This window comes from Bidens hawaiensis, unplaced genomic scaffold, assembly GCF_021521415.1.
Source record: "Bidens hawaiensis isolate Kalapana, Puna unplaced genomic scaffold, B.hawaiensis_p1.1 tig00000237_1, whole genome shotgun sequence".
Classification (NCBI taxonomy): domain Eukaryota; kingdom Viridiplantae; phylum Streptophyta; class Magnoliopsida; order Asterales; family Asteraceae; genus Bidens; species Bidens hawaiensis.
In genome coordinates, this window is record NW_027491021.1 from 4911376 (window position 1) to 4932323 (window position 20948).

Sequence of the window (20948 nt, forward strand, 5' to 3'; positions counted from 1 at the left end):
GGATAATCACTTGTTAATCAATTGACCAAAATTTTCAACATTTGCTTCAACATATAATTTCCAACCAATAAATATAACAAACATATTTTTGTAAAAATTATCTACTATCCACAACCATACCATATAATCATTATACTCATTACTCAAACAAGCAAGTGGGTTCATAGAAACAATCATGAAAAACTTACAACTTCAATACAATATACCATCAATAATGAAAAGAGATTCCATACCTTAGTATTGTAGAAGATGTAGATGAAGAAAGATTCAAACTAAACAAAAAAAAAACCAAAAATTTTCGGACTTGTTTGTCCAAAATCGACCAACAAAACAGAGGATTCTTTCAAATGCAATGGTATAATTGAAACCCATGTGAAATTCTAGCCAATTTGGACTCAAAAATCTGTTGATTTAGTGGAGATATGAGGTAGTTATGAATGCTTGAAGATTGGGGGTTAGGGTTTGTAGAGATGATTGTGAGGAGGAAGAAGAAGAAAATTGAAGTAAATAATAATGTTAGGTGAATAGTGTGGTGTATAATTGATGTAAAATTTAATTTTTATTGTCTATTAAACCCGAAACCCGGTTCCCCCTTACAATCGTCGCCGAACTGTGGCCCACGGTCCCAACCGTGGGTCACGGTTTAGTAATTGCTGATCGCTGGTTCACAGTGGACGGTGGCCCACGGTCTCAACCGTGGGTCACGGTTGAGTTATATCAAATCGACCAGAGGGCACCGTACCATGGTACACCCCCTCACCGTGGAACCGACCGTGGGTCACGGTCTGGACCGTGGTCCACGGTTCACCTCAAATTTTTTTTTTTCAAAATAAGGAACCAAGAAAAACCAAAATAATTAAAACTTATTTACCAAATTAAAATAAAAATAAAAATTACCCTACCCCCCATGAAAAACCCGAGTTGTCCTCAACACGGTATAAAAATCACAAGGACTTCCCCACACTTGATTTGGACAACTCCAAAGCGAAGAAGTTAATTTTTTTTAAAACCAATTTTAAATAAAAACTAAATTAACCTATACTAAAATATACAACATACCTTGGCCATTTAATTCGTTTCCTCATCTGGTGAGCGTAATAAATAACTCACCCGGTCCACATCGAGCATATTGATGTCATTTCCTTCCAAGTAAGGTTTAAGTCTTTGACCGTTCACCACTTGTTTTGTTTGCTCTTGAACATCTTCTATCTCCACATCACCAAACTGTCCCACTTTTGCAATGACATATGGGCCCATCCACTTGCTCTTTAACTTACCCGGAAATAACTTAAGCCTTGAATTATACAACCACACCTTTTGACCCACTTCAAAAGTCCTTTTTCTTAACTTTGCATCATGGACCTTTTTTAGTTTATCTTTGAATGCGGAAGCACATTCATACGCTTCATCCCGGATTTCCTCAATCTCATTCAACTTCAACTTTCTCAATTCACCCGCTTCCTTATAATCCGCGTTGACATTCTTGATCGCGCAAAACGCCTTATGTGCCAACTCCATTGGTAAATGACACCCTTTTCCATAAACTAACCGATAAGGAGTTGTGCCAATAGGAGTTTTGTAGGCGGTCTGATACGCCCACAATGCATCATTTGACTTAGAAGACCAATCCTTCCTATCGACCCGCACCGTCTTCATCAAGATTTCTTTAATTTGGCGATTGGACACTTCGACTTTTCCACTAGTTTGCGGATGATAAGGAGTAGCAATTCGGTGGTTCACATTATATCTCTTTAAAAGCTTTCCAAAGTTGAAATTCTTGAAATGTGACCCACCATCACTAATAATAACCCGCGGGATACCAAACCGAGCAAAGATGTTGGATTGACGAATTTGCAAACTACCGAATGGTCATTGGTTCTTGTTGCTACCGCTTCTACCCACTTGGACACATAATCAACCGCAACCAAGATATGTAAAAATCCATTCGAGTTTAGAAACGGGCCCATAAAGTCAATTCCCCATACATTGAAAATCTCTAACACCAAAATCGGTTGCAATGGCATTTCATCCCGTTTCTAGATACTACCCAACTTTTGGCAATTCAAACAATGTCGGGCATACTCACTTGCATCTTTAAAAATGGTGGGCCAATAAAACCCACATTGGAGCACCCGGTAACCCGTCTTTTGACCACTAAAATGACCTCCGCACGCTGATGCATGTGCATGAGTCAAAACCTCCCACACCTCGGAATCGGGAATGCATCTCCTTATCACTTGATCCGAACCAATTTTGAACAAATCCGGTTCATCCCAAACATATTGTTTCACTTGGGCCATGAACCCTTGTCTTCTTTTCTTCACCCAATGACTTGGAATAGACCACGTTGCTAAATAGTTCACAAAGTGGGCATACCACAGAGAGGTCGATACGGTTAACAGTTGTTCATCGGGAAACTGTTCGTTTATCTCTATTAAATCGTCGATACATTCAAGTGGAATCCGAGACAAGTGATCCGCCACTACATTCTCACAACCTTTCTTGTCGTGGATTTCAAGATCGAATTCTTGCAACAATAACACCCATCGAATCAAACGCGGTTTCGCGTCTTTCTTTTCCATCAAATACCTGACCGCACTATGATCCGAATACACCACAACTTTACTTCCCAAAATATACGACCGAAATTTATCCAAGGCGTACACCACCGCAAGTAACTCTTTTTCGGTAGTGGTGTAATTTAATTGTGCCTCGGATAAAGTTTTGCTTGCATAGTATATTACCACCGGCTTCTTCTCTACTCGTTGACCCAATACTGCTCCGACCGTGCTATCACTAGCATCACACATGATCTCAAACGGGCTTGACCAATCCAGTGATTGTAGAATGGGTGCTTGTACCAACTTCTCCTTCAAACTGTCAAAAGCTTGCAAACATTCATCAGTAAACTCAAAGGGGACATCCTTTAATAAGAGATTACATAAATGTTTTGAAATTGCACTAAAACCTTTAATGAATCTCCTATAAAATCCGGCATGTCCCAAAAACGATCTCACCCCTTTAACATTTATCGGGGGTGGTAAAGATGAAATTATTTTTATTTTAGCTTTGTCAACTTCCATTCCCCTACTTGAAACCACATGACCCAACACAATGACCTCTTGCACCATGAAGTGACTTTTTTCCCAACTCAACACCATGTTTGTCTCAACACATCGTTTTAAAACTTTTTCTAAATCAACGAGACACGACTCGAAAGTTGAGCCAAAAATAGAAAAATCGTCCATAAAAACTTCAAGTGATTCCCCGACCATGTCAGAAAAAATGCTCATCATACATCTTTGAAAGGTAGCCGGGGCATTACACAATCCAAATGGCATTCGCCTAAAGGCAAAAGTACCATATGGACACGTGAAGGTGGTCTTATGTTGGTCATAGGGATGAATTGATTGTAACCCGAATATCCATCCAAAAAACAGTAATATTTTTGACCCATTGACCCGCTTTGACCGCCACCCCCTTGACCTTGCAACCCTTGATTGTTCCCGCCATGATAATTACCTTGGTTATTATATTGTTGGCGAGGGACATAATTGCCTTGATTTCCTTGAAAATTTGGGTTAGATTGAGTGGCCTGGTTTCCATATCGAAAATTCGGGTGATTTCTCAACCTGGGGTGGTAGGTGTTGGAGTTCATGTTGTATTTCCTACCACCTCCCACTTGCAGTGCATTCACCTCTTCCACCGGTGATTGACCTACCCCACACACCTCCGAAGCATGACCCAACTCGTTACAATTTGTACAAACATCAATTACTTGATTAGTGGTTTGCACATTTCCTTCTTCCAAAGCTTGCACTTGCGGTCTACCAACCGCCGGTCTTGCCCTTCGTCCGGTTTGAGCCTTTCTCTTTGATGTAACCGCCATTTGTTCCAAATACACCCAATCATCTTGTTCATAATTGGTACCAAATGTACCATTAGTGATCGACCACAAATCCCGTTCATCCTCCATACTCAACCCTTCATGAAACGCATTCAATAACTCCCAAAGAGCAATACCATAATGAGGACAATTCTTGATCATCATGTTAAACCTCTCGAATGCTTCATGAAACATTTCCTCCGTTTGTTGTTGGAAGATTCTCAAACTTCTTCTTGCATCATTTGTCTTTTGGGTCGTGTAAAATTCCTCCAAAAATCTTTGTTGCATCTCGACCCAAGTATAAATAGATGCAGAAGGCAAAGTGTAAAACCATCTCTTTGCCTTGTCTTCCAACGAAAACTGGAATAAAACCAACTTTACCTCATTCGATGTAAAACCTTGACCCCCAATTGTGTTGCAAATGGAGTCATATGCCTCCAAATGAAAGTAAGGTTCTTCCGTTGCTAGACCTTTATACTTCGGAAGACTTTGAAGGGAATTGGTTCTTACTTCAAATGTCCTCCCTTGATGATTGAGAGGAATAACCACCGGAGACGGATTATTAGTAATTATGGGTCGAAAGTGGGCTTCAATCCCCCTAGCCATCTTTCTTGTGTGCCTTCTTGGTACCCCCATTGGTACTCTTGGTTGACCCATTGTTCTATAAACGGGCCTTGGCTGCACAAATTGTTGTTGAAACTGTGGTTGGGGCATTTGTGGTTGGAATTATTGTTCTTGAGGTTGCCCTTGTGGTTGTTGAACAATCGGTGGCGGTTGAACCTGTTCATGAACAACAACCGGTGGTTGTTGTTGAGCTTGTTGTTTAATCGGTGGTTGCACGTTTTGTTGGACAACCATCAGTTGTTGAGGTTGTTGTTGAACAACCGGTGGTGGTTGTCTATTAAACCCTTGCACCGATTCCGGATGTTGCCATTGACCATAGGCCAAATTTCCCGGATTTACCTTTTGGATTCCATCACCTCCTGTGTAGTAACCTTCCACTTCATACCCCTCGAATTCACTGTCAAACCCATATCCATATCCATCACCTTGTGATCTTGAATGTTGCATAAACAGTTGGGGTTGGTATTGGTAGTTTGATTGTGATTGTTGAAAGGGTGGTGGTTGATATTGTTGAGATGATGATGACGCACCAAAGTTAGGAAAAATATTGGTAATAGGTGGCAAAGTGGATGATGTTGAGTAGGTGTATTGAGCAGCTATGGGTTCGGTTGTGGGTGGTGGTTGGAGTTCACTTGATGCTGTAGGTATATTAGTAGTAATCGGTGGAGGTGGATTTGGTGGAGGTGTAGTCGGGATTGTTTGACCTGAAAAGGGAACTGGTGAATCCATGTTGTTTGATGCGGTTTGAGAACCAAGAAGCTTATTCTCCCTAATTAAGACTCGGTTTCTTCGAAGTGTTTTGTCAATTTCGGGATCAATAACTAGCGGTGATAACCTGTTAGAGTTTCTAGTATGCATACACCTGTAGGTACCTGCACACTAACACAACCAGCGTAAACCCGAAAATAACAGACTAAAACTACTAAAACTAACACACGTTGCGCACTACTACCTGGCAACGGCGCCAAAATTTGACGTGATGTCGAAGACTCACTCAAAAATAAACCGATTACAACTATTAGATAGCGATAAGCGGGTATCTAACACAGGGAGTTTGTGGAAATAGTGTTACCAAGTAGTTTTGTTATTTATCTATTTTAAACTAAATGCAAAAGTAAATTCAAATAGTTGGTTGTTTGATTTTGATTAACAAAATTAACTAAAACAATAAACGAGTTTTAAACAATATAAGAAAGAATGCTCTCTCCCGATTTCAGATTTCCAATGTTGATAAAGTTAATGTTTACTTGTGAGGTGAACTACACAATTATAATTCATGAAAATGCGTTTGGATGTGATAATCTCGGACTAAGTACTTGGATTACAAAAACTCAAGGTTGTCACTCAAAAATCAGTTTAGTATTGCTAACCCTAATTCTCTACTACTAAATCTCGATTGCCTATGGCATCAAGAACGGATGGTCAAGAACACGAATTATAACATACTAACATTTACAAAACAAACATACAATCACCATAGCACAATAATCATATGATCACAATACTATCTCACCAATAACATAAACGATTAACAAATATCCAATTAGAAAACCTTACAATTCGGGAGAGAAGATAAAGAGTACTAGCCACACATAGTTTGATTTATCATCACTTCAGTTAGGTTAATCATGCGAATCAAAAACCCAAACGAATGATTACAATCACCAAAATCTTGTTCTCGCTCTCACAAATTCGCCCCTAGGTAGTTTAGAATGAAGGATAGCCTAAAAGACAGCCCAAAAACGAGTAATAAAACAAAATAATTCAGCAGTTACGACATAAACTGTGGCCCACGGTTTACACCGTGGGTCACAGTGATCTTCTTGAAATGCTAGACCGTGGCCCACGGTTGGACCGTGGGTCACGGGGACCCTCACGGTGACATCAGAGGCCACGGTACGGTGGCCTCTGTTCGTTTTTGCACACCTGGACCGTGGCTCACGGTGGAGACCGTGGGCCATGGTGGACTTCAGCCTTGCCTTCCCGTTTTTCACTTCTTTTGACCTCTCTCGCGTCTTCGGGTCATTCGCTTGCCTCGGTAAACTCCATAATAGCCCCGGAACCTCCTTTGAGCCTACAATTCACCAATAATACCGTAGTTATCTAATTCCACAAAATAAACAAATTCAAAACATGATTATTACGGTTTTAAATCAATTAAGGGTTGTCCCATGGAACACCCGTCAAGTCTAGTTGGCTAAACAACTGTTAACCGAATTAGTAAGGGCACAAAAATATGGGTAGATCTATCGGGGTGACGCCCCCACTTCCGATCTGTTTAGGTTAAAAGTGGGTATATTTTGAGTATGGTATGTTTCGAGTTATCAACTATGATAGTCATACGTAATATTGTATTCTTAGAGAGTGTACAACAACACAATTTGTTTAAGAAATGAAATGCCTATTGTTTTTGGTGATGTAATGACTGTAGATCATTACACACGGATTGGGGTTATAATGGTGGTAAGCCATTATACACAGGAAGTTTTTGGATATAATTCGGGGTGTAATGACGATTACACACGAATTGATATCGTATAAAATGACGGAAGATCATTATATGGATGCTGTTTTCGATTCATATATATATATATATATATATATGGACAACTTTCATTATAAAGGGAAACTCACGAAGAGTGAGGGAAGAGTGCGGGAAAATAGTGACATGTGTTTGAATGAAAAATGTTGACTTTATCGTGTAATATGACAAGTGTAATAACTCTTATGGTTAAATAAAGTTCAAACTTCGTTAGAAATTTATACTTATATGTGATTGGCTGAAACGACGTCTCTCACCACCCGAAAGACTTGGTCAAAGTCTTTCGCTGTTTAAATAAAGATTTTCCGGTGTGACAGAGACGACATGCCTAACTCATGGAATGAACTCATGAGAGCTGCCAAAGTATATGCCGACACCAATAAATCCTTATGTGGACGAGGGTATTCCAGAGTTGACAACAAGAGCGAACCCAAAGCGTTGAAGAACAACAAGATGAATCGAGGGTCAATATGGTCTAGAATCCAACCCTCGACCGAAATGCCAGCTCAAGCCCCAATTTCTCGACCACTGTTAGAAGAAAAACATAACGATCAAAGCTGGGGATACAAGAACAGGGAATGGACTCCACTGGCGAAAACCCTGTCCCAAATCCTAGAATTGGAAAATGTCGATTTCCGGACACCTAAACCAATCTTCAAGAGAAAAGATTTGGGTAAGTCAAAATACAGTAAATTCCACAAAGACATTGGCAACAACACTGATGACTGCACAAATCTGAACAACGAGATTGAAAACGCGGTGAAATCTAGGAAACTAGAGCATTTGGTCGTAAAGGCCCGAAAGCATGCTAGAAACCAAGGCCCAAGCAGAAATGATGGTCCCCCAAGAAACAGATAAAAAATCTGAACACACACATGATACAAGGATGAATGAGCAAAAGCGCAAAAAGGCAAACACCAAGTAGTGAAGCCTGGAAGGAGGAGCCGTTAATCTTCCCGCGGATCAATGGAGGACCATGCTTGAAACAACCACTAATCATCACTGCACTGATAGGACATTACCGAAGCAACTACGTCTTCATTGACCAAGGCAACACTGCAGATATCATGTACCAACAATGTTTTAATCAGCTTGAGCAGAGGACAAAGCAGGGCTTGGACCGGTCAATGCACCTGTCCCAGGGTTCTCGAATGAAATAACACATCCGGTGGGACAACTGAAGTTTCCAGTAACATTGAGTGATGGAAAACACTCGAGAACTGAAGAGGTGGAATTTTTGGTATTACCGGTAAAGTCCAAGCATGATGTGATCTTGGGAAGAAAACGGATAGGATATTTTAATGCAAATCTGTCCACCGCACATGGCATAATGGGCATCCCAACACCAACAGGGATCATATTGTTAAAACCAAACAAGGACTGCCTAATCGCGGAAGGGTCAAAACCCCTAAAGGATCAAAAAATGGCAAGTAACAAGGAATCTGATAAATGGATGCTCAATGCCAAGTTTCCAGATCAGACCATCACCATTGGACCTACTTTGTCAAGAGACATAGTCTCACACCTGAAGTATCTTTTGTTTAGAAACGTGGATGTGTTCGCATGGCAATCCATTGACATGATAGGTGTTCTACGCAGAATAGCGGAGCATGCTTTAAAGGTCAACCCAAAATTCACGCCGGTTGTTCATAAACGATGCAATATGGGTCCATGACAGACCAATGCAATGAACGATCAGGTGAGCGAGCTATTAAAGGCAGGTATCATAAGGGAAATACGGTACCAAACATGGGTCGCGAACCCAATGATGGTACCAAAGAGCAAGGGAGCACGGTAAATGCGTATCGACTACAAAGATCTGATCAAAGCATGCCCCCAAAGACTGCCACCCACTGCCTAAAATAGACCTGAAAGTAGACGCAGTAGCTCCATACCGCTTCAAATGTTTCTTGGATGCATACAAAGGTTACCATCAAATCCACATGGCGGAAAGAGATTAAGACAAGACAAGTTTCCGCACAGAAAAAGGCACATTTTGTTATTAAATGATGCCCTTGGGATTGAAAAACGTGGGAGCTACTTACCAACTGCTGATGGACAGACAGTTCGGTAAATAGATTGGGAACAAATGAATGATTTGGTCATGAATGATTTGGTCATTAAAAGTTTGAAGGAAGACCAAATGTTGCGGGACATTGAACACACTTTCCAGTACCGAAACAACCACAATATGCACCACTTCCAATTGAAAAACAAATTTTAGTCATTTATGCAGCTGTCAATGGATTCTGTGATCGAATGCCACTAGACAGAATTTCTCATTATGAGAGAGCCATTTTAAAGAGTATAAAAACAATTTTTCATAGTTATTAGAGCTTCTAATTAAGTCGATTAAAATAATATTCTGATTCAATCAGTATTATCTCGTTCATACTCCTCACCTGAGAAGCATTTCACTAACCACCTGAGGAGCGGTAACAAGTACCTCCCTTGGGGTCGGGTAGCTGCAGTCACACACAGTTCCTGTACACAGTAAGACAGTAGCAGCAGTAGCTACTGTAGCATAAGACAGTCACTCTCACAAGTATGGTTTAAACAATGTTTTATCGGTTTGACCACCAGGTTTAACAAGTTTGAAACATAGGGTAGATGGTCTAGCTACCCAACTGTAGCTGCAGTAGCTACACTGTACCTCCTTAGCCAGTAGCCAGTGGGTAGGAAACCTTGCCCGCCAACTAAAAAAAAGAGCGATTGAGAGTGGATTTCAGGTTCGATAGTGTCGAGAAGGTATAACCACCGGTGACCGTACTTTTGTAAAAGCACCATGGGCGGTGGTTCCTCTTCTCTTCTTCCTCTTGAACCTCGAACAAAAAAAGATCTCGGCATCAGCTCGACTAAGAGTTCCGAATAAAAAAAGTAAACTTCACTTTACTTAAGACGAAGGAACCGAGTGCAAAAAAACGAAAACAATCAGCATGAAACTGAACCCGAGAAAGTGTTCATTTTGGGATGGAAGAAGGCAAGTTCCTAGGAGTGATTGTCACCAAATATGGATTCAGGGCCAACCCCAAAAAAGTGCAGGCAGTCTCCCGCATGTCCTTACCAAAGTCACTAAATGAGGTGCAAACTCTAAATGGGAGACTAGTGGCAACAAATAGATTTTTGGCAAACCATGCCACCAAGTCATTCCCATTCATATCTATGATGCGGAATTGCCTGAAAAAATCATAATTTTGGTGGACATAAGAGGCGGGACAAGCTTTCCAGGAAGTAAAGAATTGGCTGATCGAATTTCCAACACTGACGGCCCTGCGGGAGGGCGAGGAGTTAATTATGTACCTATCCGCATCAACCAGAGCGGTAGGAGCAGTGCTACTGGTAGATCGTGAAAAAAATCCAAACACCAATCTATTACGTTAGCAGGACTCTCACATATGCGGAAATGAGATACTCCATCATGGAAAAGCTAGTCCTAGCACTGGTATACGCGTCGAGGCGCTTCCGCATATACTTTCACGGCCACCCGGTCAGTGTGTTGATGAACTACAGAATCCAAAATGTGCTCTGGAAACCAGAACTGTCAGGACGATTGGCAAAATGGGCCATTGAACTAAGAGAACATACCCTCCAGTACAAGCCTAGGTCAACATTCAAAGGAAAAGTTTTGGCGGACTTCATCACGGAAGTACCTTACGGGAAAGTAGAAGAATGTAGAGCAGAAGAAAAACCAACTTTGATAGTTGAAGAGAGTGAAGCTTGGTTGTTGTTCACTAATGGGGCATCTAACGGCGAAGGACTAGGAGCTGGATTGAAGTTAGTCAGCCTAGGTAAACAAGAGTTCACATGTACTATCCTTCTGAATTTCAAAAGCATGAACAATGAAGCATAATATGAAGCATTTTAGGCCGGGCTACGCATGGCCGGCAAATTTGGAGCGCAACACGGTGAAGCACATCTTGACTCAATGCTTATAGCCAGCCAGGTCAATGGTTCATACGAGGCAAAAGATGAATTCATGGCGTCTTACCTAGAGCAAGCTATACAATTGATCCAAAAGTTCAAGTCATGCAGAGTTAAACACATCAAGAGAAGTGAAAGCAAGTAGCCGATGCGCTGAGCAAATTGGCAACAACCAGCTTTGAACATCTAGCAAAAGAAGTCAAAGTTGAGACATTAGCAGAACCATCTGTTCTGCCAAGACAAGTTTGTATCACACAAAACCCGGAAGAATCACGGATGACTCCCGTTAAGGCATACCTCGCGGAAGGTATCTTGCCGCAGGGGAAAGCGGAGGCTCATAAGATACGTAACAAAGCGCTGCAATATCAAATGAAAGATGGGATCCTATATAGAAGATCATTTTTAGGCCCATTACTTCGATGTATAGATGTTGAAGATGCTAATTACCTGATTCGGGAGATCCATGAAGGGATTTGTGGGCTACATGCGGGACAGAGGATGGTCGTAGAAAATATTACCAATTCGATTACTATTGGCCGGACATGCACTTGGATGCCATAAAAGAGCTGCGGAAATGCGACTCATGCCAACAACACGCGCCAAATACCCTCCTACCGAAAAATGACCTGATTCCAGTCTCTTCCAGGTGGCCATTTTAGAAATGGGCAATCGACATCATGGGCCCATTCCTGGAAGCGCTCGGAAGAGTGAAATTCTTGGTAGTCACGATCGACTACTTCACAAAATGGGTCGAAACGAAACCCCTAGTATCCATTAGAACTGCTATCATCAAAAAGTTCATATGGGAGTTCATCATATGTTTCTTTGGACTACCCCAGACGATAGTCAGTGATAATGGAACCCAATTTGCGGATAAGACCCTTCAGGAATGGTTTGCAGAACTTCAAGTAAAGCATGTATTCACATCAGTTGTGCATCCGCAAGGCAATGGCGAGGTAGAAAGGGCCAACCGTACCATTCTAGAAGGGATAAAATCCAAATCGGGATTAAAAAGGGCTGGATGGGTAGACGACTTACCACACGCACTATAGGCATATAGAACTCTAAAGAGAAGGAGTCATGATGAAACCCCGTTTAGTCTCACTTACGTGACAGAAGCCATGATACCGGAGGAAATCGGGTTTCCTTTCGCTAGAGTACTATTAGTCGAAAAAGACGACTCTGAACTACGATTGAATTTATACCTTCTTGAGAAAGGAGAGAATTGGCAGCAAACAAAGAAGAAGAATACAAGCACCCACTCGAGAAATATTATAACAGCTAGGTAAAGACAAGCACGTTCAAAGTCGAAGAATACGTGTTCCGCAATAGACTAGCATCCAATGCGGAACCATCAGGGAAGTTGGCACCCAAATGGGAAGGCCGTTATGCAATTTCACAGATAATGGGTAAATGAGCATATTCCCTTGAAAAGTTAAATGAGTCACCAATCCCAAAGACATGGAACGCAGCACGGCTGCGGAAGTGCTACCTTTAAAAACGATGTGTATTAAACGGGACAATGACCATTTTCGTGTTAAGTCAATAATATCCTTCCTTATTATTTTTTCAAGCATATTCTTATGACATTTTCACAGTAAATGCGTAACAGAAAAGCAAACATGAAAATATTAGAGAAAATAAACCATACGGATTTTATTATTAACGATCAAGTGGAAGTAGTCACTAAACGATTACATCAAGTCTGCATCAACATACACATAAAGAGGATCAGCGGAACATCAGAGTCCGCACCCAACAGAGTTTCCAAAAAACAGTCACCAAAAGATTACATCAAACAAAAGCTTATACTAAACAAATACTACGACCTCAATCGTAGTCCACCATCTCTTCTTCCTCTTCATGATGTCGTCATCATCGTTGCTACCATCGTTGCTACCATGGCCACTACCAGAAGGCCCGTCAAGTCCTGTAAAAGCAGCTTTAAGTCGGTCAAACTCGTCAGGCTTCTCATCTAGCTTGGCGACATTCTTAACCACACCGAATGACTAATTGTCATACTTCACCTGCAAATCGTTGCTGGTCACATTCAATCTCATGCAACGCGAATTCGGTCAATGGGCGGTCAGTAGAAGCGAGATCATGGGCTTCCTGGAACCCAGCCTTACGTCTAGAGTCACGAGCAGCGGCCAAAAGATCCGCGACACAATCGGTCAGCTCAGGACCATCCTTAACTCGTTCAATGATCTAAAATGACAATAAAAATGTCATGAACGGAGGAGGTTAGTACAAAAATATTTGAACATCAAACAAGAACATAACTCGTGGACGAAATCAGTCATCAACCACTTCTGATCCGCCTGCAAGGTTTGATCAATGAGGTCACTCATGTAGAGCTGCTTCGCCTAGCCATCTTTGACAGCTTGGAGAATTGCATTCTCCCTAGTCAAGTTCTCCAGCTGCACATCCTTGGAGGTCATCGCCGCCCTCAATCCATCCAACTCAGCTCGCACACGAGCCAATTCCTCATCCCTCTCCTGAATATCACTGTCACGGGTCGCCAAATACTGGGTAAGATCAGAGATGAAAGTGTCTTTCTCTTTCATAGTATCATGAGCCGCCGCCTGTTCTCGTAAAGTAGCAAGAGCACTATTGGACACTTCTAGCTTAGACTCCACCCTATGAAGCTTATCTCAGACAACTTGCAACTGAGCATTATTGCGTGTGCAAGAATCCTCCCAGGGCTTCACCACTTTATTATGCACGGCTTGAGCAGACGCCAACTCTTGGCAGGCTGTAGGTAGATTCTATTTAGCAGTTCGAGCTTCCCGGTGATGATCTTCAGCCTCCTTCAATAGTTTTTCGCGGTCAGCACTCAAAGCCACCCACTCACGAATGAGCTCATGAGTCGCGGAGAGGGAACGAGTAGTCCCACGATTATAATATTCATACAGATTACCCCGGGCACAACCGCGTTGGTAGTCAACCTCCGCAGGAGGGAAGCAATGATTGATAAAATATTGGCACACACCAAGATCTTGAAAGCGAGATTGAGGAGTAAGACTCTAAAAAAGGCACATAAAAACTACTGTCACCGCGAGGATGATGGCCAAAGAAAGGACCACCACCTCCATCACCACCATCACCACCGTCGCCACCATGTCCACCACATCTACTACCGCTTGGACCAAGCCTACTCCCACCAACACCAACATCACCAATAGAAAGATCAACCCGAATAGAAGAAGGATCCTGAAAAGTTGAGTGCGGAGGAGTAGGCAAACAACCACTAACTGTGTCATGTTCCTGAACAATCTCTATCTCCTCTTCTTCAGTTTCCGCCTCCCTCATAGGCGAAGGAGACTGAGAAGGCATCTTGACAAGACCTTCCTCAACATCAGGAGGTGGAGAAGGTTGGCGAGCAAGTTTTTCTTTCACAACGGATCCACTAGACGACCCACTGACGGTTTTCTTTAAAGAACCTACGAGAAAATAAAGTTAGAAACAAAAACATAGGCTGAAAGGAGAGATCAAGAGTCAAACCCGCGGAAGAAGCAAACTTCTCCGCTAACTTCTCACTAAGCCTGGCCTTTTCCTGATATCAGAAAGGAAGCCTAGATTAAGCGAACTATCTGAAGCAGCAGATTCCACGGTTGGCTTCACGGATTCAACACGAGGATGATCAACAATGGGACTCTCCCGACGTTTCTTCTGATTGCCAGTCTTCTTGCTCGAAGAACCGATAAGATCAATAGTATGTTCCGGAGGCGGACCTGCCAAATACAAATCATGAGAATCAAGAGAATGGCGCGATGAATCCTTAGACTCTTCACTAGTCGATAGGATCACTTGCACACCATCTGCGACCATAGCAGTTAAAGGGCAAGGATTAAGAGTCGGCTCACCAGTGCTCTCGGGCACAAACTAAAGGAAAGACAGAGTTCTCGCGAGTTTCATCAAGAATGGGGAGTTCCCCCTACAACGAATCGCGGCGATTCATGAATCTAGGTCCACCCTTAAAGAGAGAGTTGATAGAACTACCCATAGCTGGATACAACGGGAAAAATAGATTCAGCGGAAACCCACAACAAAGAGAAACACAAACAACACTTAAACAAATTGTCGCGACCATAGATCGCGATCTTGTGAGGCGAGACCAAATCCGACTCATCCTAGTAGCAACCAAAGCATACTATTGAATAAAACACACGGGAGTCTCCCGTGTTGTATGAGTTTTGCACCAATATTGATCTCGAAAATTGCGCGGAGGCTCATATTTAATAGAAATGGAAGGATCCCGATAGTTCATAGGTATAGGAATGCCGCTGGTGTTAATGAAAAGAACATTTGTTTCCACTCATGGAGGCTCCGCGGAGCATCTCCGACGAACGTCACTTTCTTATCACGAAGAAGGAAACCATACCAACCACCCTTGGTGTACATCTTGTAGAACACCAAAAACTTGTCAACAGATGAACAATACGCTGACTACGGGAGCAGAACTCGAAATGACGTAAGCGCATCATACCTAGCGGATGAACCTGAGTAATATGCAAGCCGTAATGCAGTAAAATATCTCGAACGAATGTGGTGATAGGAAGATGGAAATTCCCATGACCAAAGAACTTAGAATACATAGTTAGATTACCCGGAGGAGCATCCATAGCAGTGCTACCCTCCGGTAGAAGCTCCGACCCCCATGCAGGAGAATTGTGATACGACGAGATGACAATTTCAAAATCAGACTGACGCCACTTGATGACGACATCATGGATAGAATATCCGTTGGTCTTCTTCCCACTTTTCCCCTTGCCGGATTTCTTGCCGGTCAACGAAGAGGCCATTGTATTAGGATTCAAACAAAGAAAATAGACGGAAATATGGGAGAAATATGAAGAACAAGAAGGAATAAGAGAAGAATAAAAAGAAAGAAGTGAAAACGGCCTATTTATACTAATTTCCGGTGGTGGTTAGGGTTAAAATCGAGATTTCCGGAAAAATTGGAAGTACAATAAGAAATGACACGTCACGTGGGAAGTTGGAAAATCCAAACGCGCACAGATGAATAGACATCCCTGACAAAGGCGCCGTCTGACGTCTGAACAGCCAGGCCCACTTGCGGTAAAATCTTATCCATATCAAAAGATCCAGTTACCACTCAGTTATTACTCAGGCTTAATGGTATTTTACACAACAGTTGACCCGCGACGAAACATCGCGGAAAAGTCTACCTACAAAGATACGTGGAAAGATATTTTTAACTTGCCCGGGATCAAGCGTTGCAGAACAATAGACTTGGAAAAATACACAGAACATCAGTTCTTACACAGGAAACCTAAGCAAAGACACTTGTCTGGGATGAAATCTGGTCTGAAAGCACCGCAATAGCTCACAAAGGGAGACCCGAGGAACACACGCGGAACACACGCGGTAAATTTGGACCAGGAAACACACCAATCAAGATTTTTGGTGTACTAAAAGTAGTCAACAAAAAATACGCTAAAACTAGACACTAAGTAATACTCTAGACTCTTAAACTACTAACCGGCAAGTGTACCGGTCGACTCTAGTACAACTAAGTAAGTCCGAATATCGAACCTACGAGACTCTTTAAATTACATAACTAGCAAATTAGACTCGACTAAAAGATACGACTATTTATTAATATTGTTTAAGGGGAGTTTTTAAACTAAATAATATCAAACTAAAAACTAAATTCTAATTAATTAAATAATAATAAAGTATAATGATTACATAAACCTAATTAATTATTATATTAATAAAATTAAACCTTAATTAATTAAAAGATAATAAACTATTAAAATACTTAGATTAATTCAGATGATGAAAGTAATTACCTATGCTAGAATCCCCTAAGTTATGGCTATCAATTAACTAAAAATTTAAGTTATGAAACTGAGATCGTAAGATAAACCCTTGATCGAAAACCCGAGCATGACCCTTGATCCTTCAAGAAGACACTTATGAGTTTCTAACAAGTTTAAGACGCACCAGTTTTAAATATAAAAAATTCTTACAGTTATTTAATTATTTATGTTTAAGTATCTTTATAACGAAATCCTAACTTACAGCGCAAAAATCAAAGATAACTAAACACTCAATTGACTTAATAGACTAAGTTGACAATCAAACCTAGACGAACTCCTTACGAAGAACTATATCTAGCAATCATGACCGACAAAGATCTATCAATAACCTATCACCTTACAGTTTTCTCTGCTAGCAACTCACTTTTATTTATTTAATTAGTTTTATTGTTTCTATGATCTTGTTCGAATTCAATCACAAAATAGTCAAGAACACACATTAAATGACCTAACAAAACCCTATCCTATGAAACAATCAACAAGGGCAAAACCCTATCCTATGAAACAAGCATCAATTTCATCAAACTCAACAATTTACTTAAAGCATAAAATCCACAACGAAAAGAATCCCAATCAAAATCAAACCAAATTAAGGTTCATCACGACCTAGGTAGTTTAAAAATTTTAGCCTAGCATCATGTAATAAAAAACAAACAAAGTAGATAAATAAGAAAACATGGCGAAAATAATAAAGAACAGGAAATCAGGATGATAAAACTCGTAATCTTCACTCTTGAACGTATGTCTCTTCACCGAATGCTCTCTTGCCTTCAACACCGCCACGAAACTCGAATAATAGCTCTCGTATACTCTAAATTCGTCTGGTGGCAACAGGGTATTCTTCAGGTTAATGTTAAGGGTGTTTATATAGTGAACTGGGCCTTAAACTGACTAAAATACGAAACTTTCTGGAAGTTTTGGATGGCTGCACCCCGTGACCATTAAAAGCCCCCATGGCCGCGCAACGTGGCTTGTAGTAATAGGGGGCCGATCTGACCGGTTCTTTTTCCGGTTCATTTCCTGATGCGTTACGACTTCTCGTTTTGGCTATTTTGACTCGTTTTTCGCTTTTTCCGATCAAGATAAACTCTCGGAACCTATAAAACACAATAATATTAGTATTATACAAATCTTAACAAAAAACGAACAAAATCTAATTAAATATTAAATAAAATGTACAAGGGAAACATATATATTTAGCATTATATCATTGGTCAACTGCACAAACAACTTGATACCCAAAGAAAGAAAAAATGGAGAAGAAAAAGAGGCACCCATAAATAGAATGAATGGAAACGAATATTCATCATCTATTTATACCCAAGGAAATAAGTGCAGTAATTGGACAGCTTGAGATTCGATTCTTGGATACCCAATAGAGAACGGTCACGAGGAGCGAAAACAGTGAATTCAATGCGCCGACATGCAAAAACAGTTATACCCACCTGGAGTAAATGATAAGAAACCCAACACACATGATGAAATCACCACAGCTAGACATAGATAGATGAGTCACTAATTACTCCTATAAGTACCCACATGAATAAACGCCAAAAACAAAGAACATAGGCAAATGATAAGTCCAATACTTAACCCGCAGAATGAATCGCGGAAGCAACAATGGACTGGGGGACCTATGGGGGTAAAGTACCGAACACACCATACAAATAATAAGTCGAAAGGTGAAACCCGCAGAAGTATTCCTACCCGCGAAGGGACACAAGCCCACCACGGAGGAAATACTTGTAACAGTAAGAAATGATAAAGCACAGCGGAAGTATCATCGCAGACAGACACGTGGCAGGAAACCACTGCTCAATAACCTGACAATTTTATGGACGCACGATGGACCAATAGGAATGGGCCAACGTAATACTTGCACATAAAGAAAGAATATCATAGGCCAGACTGTCCAACCAATCAGGAAAGAGTATCATGCTCAGCCGTGAGAATGGAAGCTTCCATTAAGTGGGACAGCTGGTCCAATCCTTCTCTCCCCCCCCCCCCCCCCCGGCTATAAATACAGAATGAGGTCTAACGGTGAAAAGATTCCACACTCTCTGAATTATCAATACATATTCTGATCACTTACCCTACTAATTCTCAAGCCGAAGGGTGGTTACAAGAAGACTCCCTATTTCCCTTCTCGTAACGAGCTCACGGTGTTCGGTTTTGCAGGTGGATCATCTGTTGGAACTAATCACTGTCTGTAATCCTATCATTGATAGATATTAAGCTGAACTTACAAGAGTCGGTTTACATATAAATCCATTCCTTGGCGAGATATTATGTTTAACCATATCAAGTTAGACTTAGTGTTTATTTAGTTTTGTATTTTTTTATGGGTAGATCGATGGGTATGGTATTAGGTGATGTCCGCCCTAATTACCCAAACCCGCATACCCATTAAACCGAACCAACATAACTTAATTACTTACGTGTCATTGTGTCATCGACTCATCCCGTACGTTTGGATAAATGGGTTAAACGAATCATGCTTGAGTTGCATTACTCTTAAGTGTGTGCGGTTTAGGGGTGATTGAATGCTAGGTTGGAATTGACGAAAAGTATTGACATAACTGCTAACCCTGAGTTTCAAAAAATGAAAAAGAAAATAAGCTAGTTGAGAGGGAAAATTGACCGCTTTATTTTGCTCCGTTGACAGTTTGAATCGACCTTTTATTTCAATATAATTTGTTCAAAATAACAACGATGACTTATGATTATAATATTTGCACGTAATTACATATTCCAAAAATAAAAAAGAAGTATGCAAATAATTAAGATCCAATGGGTAGTTTCAAATTTTAAACCGAACCAACAATCAAAACAATCAAACCATGAACCATACCTTTCAAATTTCAAAACAACTAAATTGACAAGTCTTTTGTTTTACCGAAAGATCAGATAGTTTTAACTGTTTTTAAACACATGTATATGGTAGGGTTTAAATTTAGCTTTGTTTTAAAAGTTGTTATACTAGTATAATCTATTCAAATGTTTAGAATTTGTAAATGTTAATTATTTTAAAAGAATATAAAATATGGTGACGATATTAGTCACAATCACATGGCACCGACATTAAAGACTCGGATGGCAAAGTCAAAACAAAGGCAAAACTCCTAAAAAAACATTGTGGTCGATGATTTCATACTACTACATCTTTTAGGCTACACTAGATGGTGGGAACATCGAAGCACCTTTACAGCGTCACATCAGTACTAAATGAGCACGGAGGGCATCAAAGCTCCAATCTGTTTGTCCCTCTATGGTGAAGGGCATCGAAACCCCTTTAAACTTTTTTTTTTAATAAAAAAAACACAATAATATAAATGTTTATTGGATTTTAATAATTTTTACTGAATGATATTGGCCGATAATAATCCCTATTCGTTTTATCGCCACTGATGGTCCCAAATTTAAAAAAGTTGGCCCCCAACGATCCCCTTTAAAAAGGACTTAACGGCATTATTTTTTTCCGAATTTCAAACTAATATTTTAGGGCTTTTGATCGGAAGGAAGACGCGGGTCGATTGATGTAAAACTTAGCTCGAAACGCTGATGCATACGTCTTGATTTTTGTTAATTGTAAACTTAAACACCCGATTTGAAGCCTTGTTTCATCGCTTTTTGAGCACCGTTTCAAACTAAGTTTTACATCAATCGACCCATATCTTCCTTCCGATCAAAAGCCCTAAACATTAGTTTGAAATTCAGAAAAAATTCTAACGCCGTTAAGTCTTTTTTTAACAGAAGACCATTGGGGGCCAACTTTTTTAAATTTGGGACCGCCAGTTGCGATTAAATGAATATGGATTATTATCATCCAATACAAGTCTATAAGGATTATTCAAAGCCAATAAACCTAATATAAATAGAATAATAATAAAAAACAAAACTAAATTAAATATAAAAACATAAAAATAAAAACTAAAAAAAAATCAACTATTTTTAGTTGTCACCGCCGCCGTCATGTTGCTTATTCCTCCAAACATGTTCAACCAAATCCGATCGAATGGCTCGTAAAGCTAAGAACCAACGTGGCCAATTCCAGATAAATGTCGTCGACTAGATAATGCATGTATTCGTAGTTGACATCATTCGTGGAAAATGAGGTGTCAGGTGC

General features: G+C 40.6%; 1 protein-coding gene across 1 annotated transcript; it reads left to right on the forward strand.

Annotated features, from left to right (window-relative positions):
* Positions 1 to 10470: 10470 nt before the first annotated feature.
* On the forward strand, positions 10471 to 11118 carry LOC143597024 (uncharacterized). Its single transcript, XM_077075670.1, has 2 exons — positions 10471 to 10830; positions 10918 to 11118. Exons 1-2 carry the CDS (start codon positions 10471 to 10473, stop codon positions 11116 to 11118), a joined length of 561 nt encoding a protein of 186 aa, XP_076931785.1.
* Positions 11119 to 20948: the final 9830 nt, after the last annotated feature.

Excerpts from the sequence above, each read along its gene's own strand:
- LOC143597024 (XM_077075670.1), top strand. The coding sequence starts at position 10,471 with ATGGAAAAGCTAGTCCTAGCACTGGTATACGCGTCGAGGCGCTTCCGC. Across the intron at positions 10,831-10,917 it reads TAGGAGCTGGATTGAAGTTA|GCCGGGCTACGCATGGCCGG; the intron begins GTCAGCCTAGGT and ends GAAGCATTTTAG.